General features: G+C 59.4%; 1 protein-coding gene across 8 annotated transcripts in view; it reads left to right on the forward strand.

Annotated features, from left to right (window-relative positions):
- The first annotated feature begins 3221 nt into the window (after positions 1-3221).
- MPRIP (myosin phosphatase Rho interacting protein) overlaps positions 3222-14997 on the forward strand; it is a 78867-nt gene continuing 67091 nt past the window's right edge. For 3 of the 8 annotated variants that reach the window (XM_032704521.1, XM_032704519.1, XM_032704522.1), the window contains exons 1-2: positions 3224-3561; positions 14544-14621. In XM_032704521.1, the coding sequence (XP_032560412.1) occupies positions 3442-3561; positions 14544-14621 (198 nt within the window). In that variant the 5' untranslated portion in view covers positions 3224-3441. Of the gene's footprint in view, positions 3562-14543; positions 14622-14997 lie in introns of all 8 variants that reach the window. The other 5 variants (XM_032704523.1, XM_032704518.1, XM_032704520.1 and 2 more) reach the window with 5 other exon arrangements.

Genomic DNA, 14997 nt, shown 5'->3' on the forward strand with positions numbered 1-14997 from the left:
CACAGCCACAAGTGCCACATCCCCATCCTGGTACACCCTTGTGAGCAGAGGCAATGGATGGTCCTGGCGGGATCTCCACACCATGACAGGGAGTGGGTGCTGCTCTTGTCTCACTGGTGTGTTCCCAGAGCTGGAGGGTTTTGCCGATTCCCTTCCCGGGCTGAGGCCAGCGCAGCCGGAGCCGGTGACTAACACCTCCTGGTTTTCAGCTTGTTTACCTGGCGCTGGGGCTTTGGTTTGGATGGTTGACTCACCACGGCGCCTTCCCCCTCTGCCACTGCAGAGCCCTGACAAATACTTTCCATTTTCCCATTATTTTAATTGCCCTCGTTGGAGAAAACTGCTCCATACTGGCTCTGGGCTGCGGAGACCTGTTACACACGGCAGCCCCAACTTGTGGTGGTGGCAATGGGGGGATGATGGGGTGGGACACCCATATCCATAGCACATGTGGGGGCCCTTGGTGCCATGGCCGTGCCAGGGTCTGGGGCATGCAGGGAATGTCCTCAGCAGTGAGTTTCCAGCAGCCACCGAATGTGGCACACGGGCGGCCGGCGGCGGGCGAACGCAGGCTCCGCGCGGCTGAATGCGGCCCGACAGGTTTGCGGAGAAGCCCGTCCCGTTCAGCTGGATTTTTGGAGAGGCTGGAGCCAGCCCCGGCACCAGCCGCTTCCCGCGAGGTGCTGCCGGCTCTGGCAGGGCCGTGTGTGGCGCCAGGTCGTGGCCCCGAGCCATGGAGCAGCTCGGCCGCGTCTCAGGGCAGGCACAGCCTGAGGACGGGAGACACCATCCCTGCTCCATGCCCTGTGTCAACACCGTGCCCTTTTTTGAGGGGACAGTGCCCTGTGGCACTATGGAAAGAGCAGCCCCTTTGCTCCTGGAGGGACCCTCTAGTCTGTGGGGTCCATGCCCCGAGGAGGTGGGGACCATGAGGACAGCACATAGAGGTGTCCATGGAACTGCAGAAGGGTTTTTTGATGGAAAAAAAATGCTGGGCATCTGTAGGAGCTGCGGGATGCAGGGCACACCAAGTGGATGTGGCAGAGAATAATCCAACACTGGGGATGGAAGGAGGGAGGGAGGGAAGCGGGATCAAGGAAGGACAGGAGCTGGTTGGGAAAATCACCCGCCCTTCTCCAAAGAGCAGGACTTCTGCAGTCATGTGCCAGGTGAACCCTGGACCCACGGCAAGGATGGCAGGGTCTGTAAATTCCAGAGGGGAAAATCCTCCCTCCCTGGGGAAGGGTTGGGCTGCTTTTATAATATTAGGATCAAGGAAAAAGAGGGAAAATCCACCCAAACTGGTGATATGTGTGGGGCTGGTGGCCATGTTCAGCCTGGGAGCATCGTGTGGGCTTGGGGCTGGGTCAGGTTGCACTGGAATCACTGGTGTGGGAGGGGGGTCAGACCCACAGACCCGCTGTCTCATCCCTATCCGTGGCACAGGGTGCACACTGCAAGTGGCCATGGCAGGGAGAGAGAAGATTAAAGCTGCCTTTGATGGAGCAAAAATTAATAAACAAGCAGACAATTGTGCTGGGCTTTATTTAATGGGGATGACAGCACGGAGCTGGCGTGGCGAGGCCGCCAAGTCCAGGTCCCACATCAAACGGCGGGGCAGCGCCAGGCGCAAGGGGACCACGCCACCGTTTCTTCTCCAACGGGTTTTTCCTGGTCCCAAAAATCCATGAAGGTCCATGAGGCTCTTCCTTATAGCATGGCCCTTTCCCATGCCAGCGGGGAATATTGGGGTGAGCAGGAGACACTGCGTGCCACAGCGGCATCTGGGTGTGGCGGGACGTGCCAGTCTTGGGGGCATTTTGGAGGTGCCACTTGGCACCTTTGCCCTGTTCCCCTGCTCCAGGGTCAGCATTCTCACCTCTCTTCTGCCCCAGTGATGCTCCACAGGCACCAAGGTCCCTGCCCCGGTCCTTTTGTGCAGAGTGGGGGGGTCTCCAGGTGCAGAGCTGGGAGGCCAAACCTGTGGCCTCACACCAGGTCCTTATCACCCAGTCTGGTGTATTTACCTGCCGGTTTCCACCGGATAAAAACTCACTGGACAAACAGGAGTTCCCAGCTGGCCCCGGGGTGGTGGCACAGCGGGAATGTGGCTGAGGTGGGACGTGCAACCCTGTCCCTGCTTTGTCCCCAGCTGGTCCCCAGTGCTGTAGGTCACAGAGATGCCGTAGGGGTGTGAGGCCATATTGCCCCCACCGAGTTTGGGCATTCAAGGGCTGATAATCCCCAGTGTTCCCACCTGTGCCAGGGCTGGGCTGTGCCCAGGGCTGGGGATGGAGCTGGGGTCAATGGTTTGTCACCTCAGGGCAGTGCCACCGTGTGTCCCACTGCTGGGGGGCCGAGGCTGTGTGTGGGGCTGTGGGGGGTCACGGTGCTGTAGGAGAGGGGTCTGTGCATGGCAGGGCAGAGCGCAGGGGGCAAAAGGCAACTCCTCCTACAGGGGCTGAGCCAAGCTGAGCCAAACAAAGCTTGGCTGAGCTGAGCCGAGCCAAGCCAACCTCATCTGGGACAAGCTGCACTGAGTGAAGCCCAGCTGCACTGGCTGGACTGGGCCAATCCGTGCTGAGCTGTACCAAGCCAAGCCGTGTCATACTAGGCTGAGCTGAGCTGAGCTAAGCCAGGCTGAAGGGAGCTGAGCTGGGCTGAGCAGAGCTAAGTCAAGCCAAGCCCAGCTGTGCTGGGCTGAGCCAAGTCAGGCTGAACTGACTTGGGCCAAAGATAGCCGAGCCGGGCCAAGCCGAACCGGGCCAAGCCGAGCCGATCTGTGCCAGGCTGAGCCAAACCTAGCCTAAAGAAGTCCAGCCCAGCCGAGCCGGACCCAGCCGAGCCGAGCCCAGCGGGGCCGACCCCGCCCCCAGCTGTCGTCGCCCCGCCCTCTCTCACGGCCACGCCCTTCCCTCGCCTCGCTCCCCATTGGCCGGGGCGGCCTTTTGTTAGTGGCGGCCGTGCGCCCCCATTGGTGGGTGGGACTGTCCGTCAGCTCGGCGGCCCCGCCCCCTTTTCCGCCTGGCTCCGCGGCGCTGGAAACTTTGCGGGCGGCGCAGTCGGGAGCGGCTCCCGCAGCGCCCGCACCCCGGTCCCGCCCCGCCCCGCACGGACCCCCGTCCCCGCACCGCACCGACCCCCCCTGCGCCGCCCCTCCCTGTCCCACCCGGCCCCGCAGGGCGCGGGCAGCGCCGCCCCTCCCCGCGCCCCGCCGCGCCGCCCGGGCCATGCGCGCCCGCTGAGCCGCAGCGGAGGCGGCCGCCCTTGCGCTTCGCTCCCGGTTTTTAATTTTTTTGCCTGCTGCGTTCGCTGGGGGGTTTTGTGCCGGTCTCGGCGCTGGCTTGACGCCCCCCGCGGGCGCGGGGCGGCGGCGATGGGCGCGGCGGGCGGGCGCTCCGCCGGGCGCTGAGCGGGCGCGCAGCGGGCGCGGGCCGCGCCATGGCCGCCAAGGACAATCCCTGCAGGAAGTTCCAGGCCAACATCTTCAACAAGAGCAAGTGCCAGAACTGCTTCAAGCCCCGCGAGTCCCACCTGCTCAACGACGAGGACCTCAACCAGGTGGGATCTTGCCCCCCAAACCCCGCTGTTTTCTCCCCGAAATACGCCCCTGGACATCTCCCACAGGGCGTCCTGGGTCTCCATGGGGTCTCCGTGGGGTCTCCGCTGGCCCCATGGGTAGCCTGAGGTCCTACAGGTTCCTTGGGGTCCCCTTGTCAGTGTAGGGTCCCATGCATGTCCCCATGGATAGCTTAGGATCATATAGATAGTATAGGGTCCCATGGATGTCCTGGGATCCCACGGATAGCACAGGGTCCCATGGGTGCCTGCTGGTCCCATGGTTAGCACAAGATTCCGAGGGATTTCATGGGGTACCTGCTGGTCACATAGATATTGTAGGGTTCTGTAGGTACCTGCTGCTCTCATAGGTATTATGGGCTGTCAGAGGTGCTGCGGGGTCCCATGAGGTGCCTGCTGACCCCAGGGACAGCACAGGGACCCACAGGTATCCATGGATCCTATGGCGTACTCAGGAACCCCATAGGTGCTCTCTGGTGCCACAGGGTATCCAGTGAACCCATGGGGTGCCGTCTGACCCTGCAAATAGCACAGGGACCCACTGGTGTCCTGATATTCCATGGAGTGTTCAGGAACTCCATGGGTGCGCTCTGGTCCTGTAAAGTGTCCAGGAGCCCCATGGGGTGCCTGCTGACCCCTTGGATAGCACGGGGATCCACAGGTATCCGTGGATCCTATGGGGTGTTCAGGAGCCCTATGGGTGCATACTGGTCCCATAAAGTGTCAAGGAGTCTTATGGGCTGCCTGCTGACCCCATGGGTGGTGTGTGGTCCCATGGGGTGCCTGTTGACCCCACAGATAGCACAGGGACCCAGGTGTTTTTGAAGCCCATGGGATGTCCAGGAGCCTGTGGGTTCTCTCTGGTCCCATAGGGTGTCCTGCGATCCCATGAGGTGCCTGCTGACCCCACAGATTCCCAGGTGCCCAGTGGGACACCCACAGTGTCCACTGGTCCCTTAGGCCATGGCACACCCCAGTGCCACCTCCCCTGGGGCCTTACCCCCTGAGGCCATTTGGGGCCCAGCGCCGGCACTTGGGGTGATCCCGTCCCCTCTTAGGGTGCACGGCAGCAGGTGGAGGGTGTCCTGTGGGCTCCATCAGGCAGTCCCAAAAGTCCTGGGAAAAACTCGGCTGCAAACAAAACATTCCCTCCGTGCCGGACATGAACCCCCTGCCCTACAGCCCCCAGCTCTCCCGGGAACATGGAAAGGGGACCCCGGTGCCTTCCCGAGAAGGGCCGAGCGCTGGGGGGCTGCCAGGGCTGGGCCTTCCTCCTCTTCCTCCTCTTCCTCCTCTTCCTCCTCTTCCTCCTCTTCCTCCTCTTCCTCCTCTTCCTCCTCTTCCTCCTCTTCCTCCTCTTCCTCCTCTTCCTCCTCTTCCTCCTCTTCCTCCCAGGCCCGACACGGGCCCAGGACGCGCGCACCCATGGCAGGGGGCACGGGGCGTGTTTTGGGGCACGGGGGTCCATCTGTGGTGTCGGGGTGTGGGGGAGCAGGGCCGCCCTCCCTCCTCCCACACCTTTCTGGGCCAGGGCTGCCATCCCCGCTCCCGATCCTATTATGGCAATGAGATCAGACATATTGCTGCGCTCGCTGGGGGGGCGGCGGAGCGGGGGGGGCATCGTGAAATCTGAGGGCTAATATGGAAAAAATGTAACTGGAAAAAATGCCGTGGTGTGTGCGGGAAGGGGCGGGCGGCGGGGAGCGCCGCGGCCGTGCCCAGACAAAGGAGCCGTCCCGGAGGGGGCTCGGGAAGAGCCCCCCGCTCCCGGCCGGCCCCTTCCCGCTGCCCCGCTGGGGGTTGTGCTGCCTCCTGGTGCAGTGTTGTTTATTTTTTATTTGGGGGGGGGGGGGCTCAGAGCATTGCACGCACCCCCACAGCGCCTGCCTGCCCTGCCATGGGGGGGCCTCCCGCCTCCTTGGGGACCCAGGGCCCAGGGACATGTTTCGGGCAGCCCCTCGCTGGCTTTGTTCCCGCCGGGATGGTGGGTGGCCCTGGGGGGGGGGAGCTGCTCCCACGTCCGGCCCTCACGGGGTCGGGGTCAGCCCCGCGGCCGGATCCAGGCCCCGCGCGCGGGGGCTCCGGTTGGGAAAACGGCGCAATCCCCGCTCGGCTTCTCCCTTGCAGCTGGGGTGAAGTAATCCCGCTTCCCAGATAAGATGGTGGCTGTGGTGGCGTGTGATGCACGCACGCACCCTCCCGCCCCGCCGAGCAGCCCCAGAACGCTGTCCGTCCCCCCCACCCCGGCGCTTCCCTGCCCATCTCCCCTCCCGGTTTGTGCCCCGTGTCGGAGGTGCTGCAGCGAGGAGCCTGGCTGGGCGTGGGGGTGAGCTCACTCCAAAGCACACCCAGGAATAACGGTTCATTTAACAGCTCTGAATGCTTCTGCCTTTTTAATTCTTTTTTTTTTTTTTTTTTTTAAGCTTGGCTTGGGTCGGGGGGCGTCCACACAGCAGCGTGGGGGGCTCCATGGTCAGCACGTCCTGCTCGCCCCGTGGACAGGGACAGTGTTGGTGATTACCTAGAGTCAGGCTAGAAAAGTCTTTGGGAGTCATCTGACCTTTGTACTTGGCTTGCAGGAAAGGTGAAGGTACTTCACACTTACGCACTCGTGTCTCTTTTGGATTTTTATTAGATAAAAATACCTGTGTGGGTGTCAGGAGCTGCCCCCGCTCCTTCCCGACTGCTCCGGGCTGATGGAGCCGCTGGGGCAGACTTGGAGTGTGTTTGCAAAGAGTCACAAATATTTAGTGGTAGTAGTGGATTTCCGTCCTACTCGGGAACTGGCTTAGGAATGGGGCTGGGAGGGGGGAAATCCAGCCCCAAACATCAGGATTAATGAGCTGGAGCTCTCTAATAATAATCAGACTTAGCGCTTCCAACTTCAAAGGGCTGTGTGGACGCTAAGTCCCTAATCCTGGGAGCGCTGCGTTCACGAGTTGTTTTTGTGCGTGGCTCTGCTGCCGGACGGGGGCCGGTGTGATTTGGGGCAGCTACATGTGGTCCCACCACCCACTGGAGACATGACTGTCCCCCCCCAGGGCTGCAGGTGGGAGGTGATGTTCCCTTGACACCCACCCCCCCCGGCCTAATCCATGTTTGACCTTCTGGGGTGCATGGGAAAAACTGGGTCAGTCACCGCATCTGTTCTCCCTTTGGGAAAATCTGTTGTTGTGGGTTGTGGGTGATCAGAGCCCTGTGATCCTGTGCAGGATGGCAGGATCACCCTGTGATCGGTGGCAGGATCTGGCCACTGGTCCCTGACAGACACCATGCTGGTAGTGGCTCTGTCCTGGCTGTGCCACCCACCCGTTGCCAGGTCACCTTATGCTGCTCCTTTCCCAGCAAGGGAGAAATTCCCTTTTCGTGGGAATTCCCTCTTTCCTGGCAAGACGTGCCTGTGCCAGTATCACATGGTTCCTTGTAACCACCTGCAAACCTTGTGTGGAGGTCAACTTTCCAGAGCCTGCCCTGGGAAGATGGATGGTTCCTGGAGACCATCTCCAGGAGAAAGCTAGCCTGGCCAGTGGGACCCTCTTCCCAAGCAGCCACCCAGGGCTCTGCAGGGCCATGGGGGTGTCACTGGGGGATCCCTGGTCTCCATGCCAGCTGCCCTGGGCCGATCCATGTTTGCACAGGCATGCCTTTGGTCTGTAGGATGAAACCCCCACAACATGGGACAGGCTGGGAATTAACCTCAAAGTTCTGCCTGGCCTGAATTGGAAGAAGAGCAGAGTGTAAAACAGTTACTTTTAATTTTCTCCATGCGGGTGCTCTCCCGGGGCATGGGGACTGGCACAGATAGAGGAATTTGAGGACGTCTTTCCAGCTACCAGTATTTTTTGTTGTTGTTGTTTTTTTGTTCCCTTTTTTTTCTCTTTTTATTTGAGATCGTGGCATGGATGCCCAGAGGACCACCCAGTTAGAAAATGGAGCTTGTAGATTTTTTCCCACTGCCTCCTCCTGTGACACCCCTGCCCAGTGGCGGCGGGTGGTTGTTTCCATCACTTCTCCATTGGACATTATCACTTTCCTACTGTTTTGGATGCCGAGCAGCTGGTGGCCAGCAGCCCTGAGGCTGGAGCGTGTCAGCGTTGGGTCGCAGGCTTGGCTTTGATCTGGGACATTGCATTGGTGGAGCTGGGATGCCCTGGGCCCGGGGTCTTACCCTGGCTTCGTGCCTTGTCCAAAGGGTGACAGGGTGAGGGATCATGTCCTGGCCACGCTTTTCCCTCCACCCCTGCTCCCTGGGGGAGAAAAAGCCCTCGCTTTCCTGGAAAGCAGCCCCCGCGCTTGCATTCCCTGCTCCCTGCTGCTTGTATCATGCTGCAAAAATCCGCCTCTACTTGACTAATTATTAGGACTGAACAGGGGGAGATTCTCTGCAAATGTCAAACTTGCCTGTGATGGTGTCTGTGGAGGACAGGGACATGGGGGACACAGCCTGGGGGGCTGAGGTGGGCAGGGTCGTGGTAGCTGTCACCCTCGGGCAGCATCCCACCCTTGGAGAGTGATGGGAGAGCAGCAGGAGCTTGGGATGGGTGTCACGTTGGGTGCTGGGGTCAGTTTGGGGTGCACTTAACCCTCCGCGTGTCCCAAGGGAAGGGACGTGGCGGCGCCTTTGGGTGCTGGAGAACCGTCCCCTTTGCACACTGCCTCGCTGCTGGGTTTTTGCATGGCGCCGCACCTTATCTGCACTGGCACCCGGCGAAGTGATAAATCCCCTCTCCAGCACTCTGGAGAGATGTTGCGGCTTCTCCCAGGCGCTGAGGAAGGCCAGTGGTGGGAAGTGGTTAGATACGCCTGCTTGCTGCCGGGCACACCGGCTTCGGGGCTGCTCCAGGAGGAGCTGGAATTGCAAAGTCTGTTCTGTCCCACTTCATTTTGCTGCTGCTTTACAAGTTGCCAGTGCACGCTCCATCCAGCCTCATCCAGCTCCTGCTCTGACTGCCCAAGCCGATGGCAGCGCTCAGACCCGAGCACAGCCCTGGGACCAGAGCTGGGGTGTTTGCAGAAGGAGACCGACTGTTTGCATGAAGGGTGAATTCAACCTTTTCCCTTCCTGTTCCTCCAGTCGGTCAGTCAGTCCTGCTGCCCACGCAGCAAACTACCCAGGCAGCTCCGTCCCTTGGGGGTTTACCAGTGGCTGGGTTGGCACTCCCGGTGTGCCAGGAGGGCTGTGCCATACACAGTACCTGCCAGCTGCCCCATGGCAGCAGCACCTGGTGTTCCTCTTGCCCAAGGTCTAGTCTGTCCAGTCTGGTTTTGCCTTGTCCTGCCTGTGGAGTTGTGTTGGTGGTAAAAGCCTGGCCTAGGATTTGCAACTCTGGCAACAGTCAGCTCATGCCTGTGCTGGTGCAAAAATGTTTTGGCAGGAGGTGGATGGAGAGGGGACTGTCCCCACACATCCAGGGTGGTCCCTCAGAGATGCCCAGGTCTTGTCCTGGAAGAAGCACTTTTTGGTCTGAACCCAGGGGTAGCAAGTGATCATTTGGATGTGGAGTTGGCAACTGAGAGGGCTTTTGCTCTGGGAATAGTTGCGGATGCTCGCTGGCAGCACTGCAGCCTCTGCTCTGGGGCTTGGCCCTGCTCCCCTGCACGTCGCCAGGTGACAGACAGCAGAGAGGAAATGCTTTATGGGCAGGGAAACAGGGATGTAAGTGGCTTAACCACCGGGGCTGGGCTACATCCCAGCCCTTGGGATTGCTGCTGGAGCGCAGGTCTGCACAGCGGTGTTTGCGGAGCCTCCCGCTGGCCGGGGTCACAGGTCTCCAGTGGTCCTTATGGCATCCTGCTGGGAGCACGCAGGATATTAAGCGATGCCTGCCTCTCAGTTCCTAGAAGCTGTGCTGTGGGCAGGAAAGCCTGCTTGGGCATCACATCCCATTCCCTCCCTGAACAGCATGTCACCTTCCCCATTCCTGCCGGGTGACGGCTGCTCCGACTCACCCATCAGTGATGTTCTCTTGGCTCTAAGGTGTGCAAAACTGAGAGCAGAGCAGAGCTGAAAATGCCCAGATTTCCTATTTTGAGGTTGCAACCACAGTGTTTGGGGTGACTTTTCCCTTGAGCTGTGCCAGAAAGAAGTCCCTGGCTCTGGGGAGCCCTGAGTGGGTCAGGAGCCAACACTCAGAGGACAATGACCTTACTGTCCCTGCTCTGGAGCTGTGCTCTCTGTGGGTCTGGCTGAGAGCTGTGACCCCGTTGTGCTGCCCTGGGTGTGGGAAGCAATAGGTACTGCTGTCAGAGAGGCTCCTTTGATGAATATTGGGGCTGAGCCCATAAGGGTGGTGGGCTGGGTTCCATCATGGGTTCACACCTGGTCCAGGTTGGGGACATCGTTTTCTCCTGGGGCTGCTGGAAGCCCTGGCACTGCTTCCCTGGTGCACAGGGCTCTCTGTTCTCAGTGCTGCAGGCAGAGCCTGAAGCTCCACTGCAACAATCCATTTTTCTTCCCCTTCCCGCTCAGTTGCCAAGCCTGAACAAAACAAGCCCTGCCTCCACCCGAGACAGGCTGATTACGTCTGCCGGCAGCCTAAACAGATTATCCCTCCCGCCACGCACTCGGAGCCAGGAGTCTCTCCCGGCGATGGATTTGGACTTCCCTTGGAGCAGGTTGGGGTGGGTGGGGACTGGCTGTGGGGGCATCCCAGCCCACCCAGGTGTCCAGCACCCCAGTAGGGATGTGGGTGCTCTGCCCTGGGGGTGTCAGGACCCTAAGAGGGTAAGTGGATGCTGGTACAGCTCTGCTGTTCCCCCTTGTGCAGTGAGCTCCTGCAGACACCCAGCACGGTGCGGCTCTGCAGGGTGCTGCTGAGCATCCTGCTTGGCTGTCTGGTCTGCACAGGGAATGAAGAGGTGATGGTATCACCAAAAACACAGCAGATGTGAAAGCTTGTGCAGCAGGCAGCTGGTTGGTGTCACAGCCCACCTCTAGCCCCGTGATCTGGTGCTCCATGGGCTGCCATGCTCCTGTGACCCATCCTGCCCTCTGGAAGCAGGTGCCCTGGAGCTCTGGCGATCTGCAGGGGTTCCTATGTCACCCTGAGCTTTGGGAAGTGCTGAGTGGCTCTGCACGTCCTTCGAGCCCAGTTCCCCGGCTGCTGGGAGTCGCATTCCCAGTGCTGGTGGAGCTGGTTGGGGTGGTTTGTCCATGCCTGGGCAGCATCAGCACAGTAGCCTGACAGCTTTGTGTAAACCCAGCTGGGGCCGCTTCCTTCTCTGCTTCCTCCCACCCGCCGTGCTGCCGGCGCTGGGCTGGAGGCAGCATCCTCCCCCTGGATACACCTTAGGCCTGTGGGCCGAGGGGATGAATGCAATGGCTGGGACAGCGACCTGAGAGGCAGGTGGGGGCTGTGACTGCTCCACAGCCCAGCTCCAGTGGTGGATCAAAGGTGGGATGGAGTACCTGTACACTCCCAGAGGTGTGACAGGAAGTGGAGAGGTGACGTGGGGTTGTTTCTGCCTGAGTCAGCTTCCACCAGTCCCACGGGATCGGATGGAACTGGGCATCACCCCACTCCACCCCAGCAGCCACCCTCCACTCTGCTTTCCACGGCATTTTGTGGCTCACCCTACGGCCAGGCACCTTCTGGATAAAAGCAAAGCCACCCACCCAGTGCCCGAGTACCTCGTGTGGCTGCTACCTGTGGAGAAACTACCTGGAGCTGCCCCTCAGATATCCCTGGAGCTTCCCTGGGAACCCCAGGGTTGCTCTAATGCCATCCCTTAATTTGAGGTTGGACAGATCTGCTTGGAAGAGGGAGTTTTTTTGCTTTGAGCTCTTGCTCAGTGCTGGGTGTTGCATTTTCCTCCTCTTGCTGAGATTTCCAGAGGAAGCCAAGCCGGTGCGAAGCAACGTGTGACTCCAGCTCCATCCTGGTGCTGCAGCACCCCCCGGACCTGCCTCCCACGTCGGGTTTATTTTAAACCTCGCTGCAGCAGGGCCATTCCAATGCAGGTGTGATGAGTTTACTTCAGACACTTCATGTTCTAATTCATATCCCTTTTATTTAGGCTTGTACCTCTCTGGGCATTTGCTTGGTTTTAGCAGGAGCTTGTTTTGGTTTGGCTTTAAAAAGCACTGCTGCGTGTTCATCTGTTGACGGGTGGAACCAGGCTGCCCACGCTGCCTGGCTCTAATTCATACCTTTCAGCTATTTTGGTTTCAATATCTGAAATTGGATGCTTCTGCCAAATTAAGTGTAACCCACTGGTGGGTTTTTATGACTCTGGTGCAGAAATGACCATGCTCTATGTTAAGGGTGTGTATTTCAGGTGCTCAGTGCTTTATATTTAGGCAGTTGAGCCAAAATTGGAGTGGTTGAGGGCAAAATAATGTTTGCTGGTGGGTGTGAGCCAGGCTGAGGTAGGGCAGGGCTTTATGCCTGTGAGTCTGCTCGATGCTGATGATGTCCTCTGTTTTGGTTTCATGGTTACATCATCCCTGATGTGGCACTGGGACCTGCTTGCTGCCTGTCACAGGGGGGGCTGTGTGGGGCTGGGCGCTGTGGGGTGCTCAGGGTGGTGTGGGAGGGCTGCAGTGTTGTGGCTTTTGCTGGGGAGAGATTTTGCTCATGGGGCTTTGCTGGGTTGAGCACTCGGCTGTGCCCGGGGGCAGTGCTGGGGCACGGAGGAGAGTACTGGGGGATGGAGGAAGGCTGAGCCCTGCAAGCAGCTTGGCTGCCTGTAGCATCACCAGTGTGCCACCTTGTCATGGTGGTGCCAAGTGCTGGGGGTGCTGAGTCCTGCCATCACTGTCATCCTCTTGTTCCTGGGTAGTGGAGGCCACTTGAAAGACCTTCTCAAGCCCCAGACCTGGTTGCTCAGGACTCTTGTGGGAATTTGGGGACCCCATTTCCTGTCACAGTGACCCGTTGAAGGGTCTCCACTGGGCCGCCTTCAGTCAGTTATTTGCAATTTTGCTTTTTGCCTGAAAAACGGGAGAGAAATTTGGGAAATTCGGCTTTTCCAAACTGACCGCGGCCACACGCCAGTGTGTGGTGGGGATCAGTGGGATTCCCCACTCCGAAGTCCTGCCATCCCACGGGATGGGCAGGGACGCGTCACGGGCGGCTCTGGGTGGGGGTGTGGGGCGCGGTGTGCTGGGGGAGTGGCAAACAGGGCTCACCTGCCCTCACCCGCCGGGCGCTGGCAGCGTGGGCGGCACGGAGTTGGGCGCAGAGCCGGTGCCGGGCGGCTGGAGGTGCCATGGGGGCCATGGGCGAGCAGGGCACCAGCATCCAGGTGAGCTGGACAGGGCTGGACAGGGCTCACGGGGGTCTCGGGGCTCCTCACCAAACTGGGGGGCTGCGGTGCTCACGGGTGCCTTTCTGTGCCCGCAGTGGGGGTGAGGCTGCTGCTGGTCATGGGAACAGGTGGGTGTAGGGGTGCCCTGGGATGCAGGAAAGCAACTCCCCAAAGTTCGGATCCTGCTCCCAGCGCTCCGTTTTCATTAATTTTGATCCCATTTAAAGGGGGAAGGAAGGAAGGTCTTCTCAAATCGTGTTTTCCCAGCTGCTGGGAGAGCAACACACCGAGCTGGTGAGCTGGTATGTCATGTGGTGGAGGGGGATAAGAGATTTTGTTATTTCTTTTCACTTTATAAACAGTAAAAGGGCTCCTCCGGCGTGTTTCCAGTTTGCTTACTCAGTGCTTCATGCATTTGACAGTTTCTGGTGCATAGGCAGTTTCTTCTATTGTTCGCAGGGATTTTTCCAGAGGGGAAACTTTTTTTTAACATTACAAAACCACAGAAACTGGCAGGAGGAATCTAAGGGAGGTAACGAATTGGAAACAGTTTTAAACTTTAAGGAACAAGAAAGAAAAGAATGAAAGCAACAAGATGAACTGAATCATTTAGAGAGGAGCTGGGAACGTGTGTCCTTGTTGCTGTTTGGCTGGGCTGGGCTGGACGTGCGTGGATGTTTCGTGGTGGAAAGCAGCGTTCCCAGAGCCAGGGGCTCCTGGAACTGGATCTGCCCTGGGTTTCCTCCCTCCTGGCCTGTCCTGGTATCTCTGTGAAGCCGCCTCACTGGTGTGGCAATGCCTTGCCACTCTTGCACCAGGATTTGGCCCCAGCCCTTGTCAGGTGTTGGCTCATAGTTTGCATCTTGACAGGCAGCAGGAGCATTGCCCGTAGGACTTTGTGTGGGAGGGCGTTCCCAGTGCCCGTCCCCATCCCACTGCTTGCCATGGCGTGGGCCTGCTTCACCCTGGCCACTTCTGCATCTAAACCACCAGTGGAAAGAGCCTGGATATTCTTTTTTCCACTGATAAACGGCAGTGCTGCAAGTTGCTTTCCGGGTATTCTTTCCCTTTTTCTTCCCGACCGGCTGAATGAGCTGTTTTCCCTCCTCCCGGCTCTGACCTTCCTGTGTGCTCAGCCGTGGGCTGCTGGCAGGGAGGAGCGGGCTGGCAGGGGCTGCCCTTGCACAGGGAAGCAGGAGTTGGATGTGCACGGCACGGGAAGCGGCTGGGAGCTGGCGAACTGCCAGCGCTGGGTAGTTTTTCCTCTCTTAATTAACGAACGGAAAACACCGAGCTCTCCTTTGGAGTGTGTTATTGCTTTGGAGTGGAGGCACGCTGCCGATGGCGAGGGGAAGGACGGTGAGGACGGGCTCTGCAGCCTGGCAGTACCCGGGAGTTGGTGCTCTGGGCACGATGCCACGCAGGAGCAGCTGTGTTTGGAGTCTGTGCCTGGGGTTTTACCTCCTCCCGAGTTCTCGTCTCGGTCCCGTTGGCACACGGAGTGTGTCACATCACGCGTTGCCATCAGGCACCGTGTTCCCCGCTCTGGGAAAGCTGAGATTGCGTGTGTGCAGGAGGCTGAGCTCACACAGCTGCCTTCGTGCTGAGTGCTGGTGTGGTTTCCCGTGGTCCATGACCATCGATTCCCTGTGGTGCTGATCCATGTTGAGCCGGTTTCCGCTGTGCCTGAGTGTTTCTCTGCTGTTTCTTTGCAGGCCAAACCCATTTATGGTGGCTGGCTGCTGCTGGCCCCGGAAGGAACGGACTTTGACAACCCTGTCCATCGCTCCCGGGTAAGTGAAGCTGAGACATCCTCTCCCCATGACGTGGGTGGGGGTGGCAGGAGGAGTAGCAAGGGCCTGTCCCTGCCCACAGGGGTGGCTGTGACCCCGGGAGTGCCGCAGGCACCTCCATGCACCCATCCCCTTGTGCAAACCAGGAAGCTGGAAGATGTTTCCTGCAGCAAGGCTTGAATGCCTCCTCTGGGATGCAAGGTTTCCTGTGCTGGGCAGCAGCCTGGGGCGCTGCAGGTGCTGGTCAGGCTCAGTCTGTGCAGTTTTATTGCTTGTTGCTGTTGCTTTTTGATGCTGTGCTGGTTGGCCTGACACGTGTTGTGCTGTCAGGAAGGCTCTCAGGCCAGTGAGCTGTGGGCTGCGCAGCTCTGAGCCA

The sequence above is a fragment of the Chiroxiphia lanceolata genome, chromosome 16 (genome assembly GCF_009829145.1).
Source record: "Chiroxiphia lanceolata isolate bChiLan1 chromosome 16, bChiLan1.pri, whole genome shotgun sequence".
Lineage (NCBI taxonomy): Eukaryota > Metazoa > Chordata > Aves > Passeriformes > Pipridae > Chiroxiphia > Chiroxiphia lanceolata.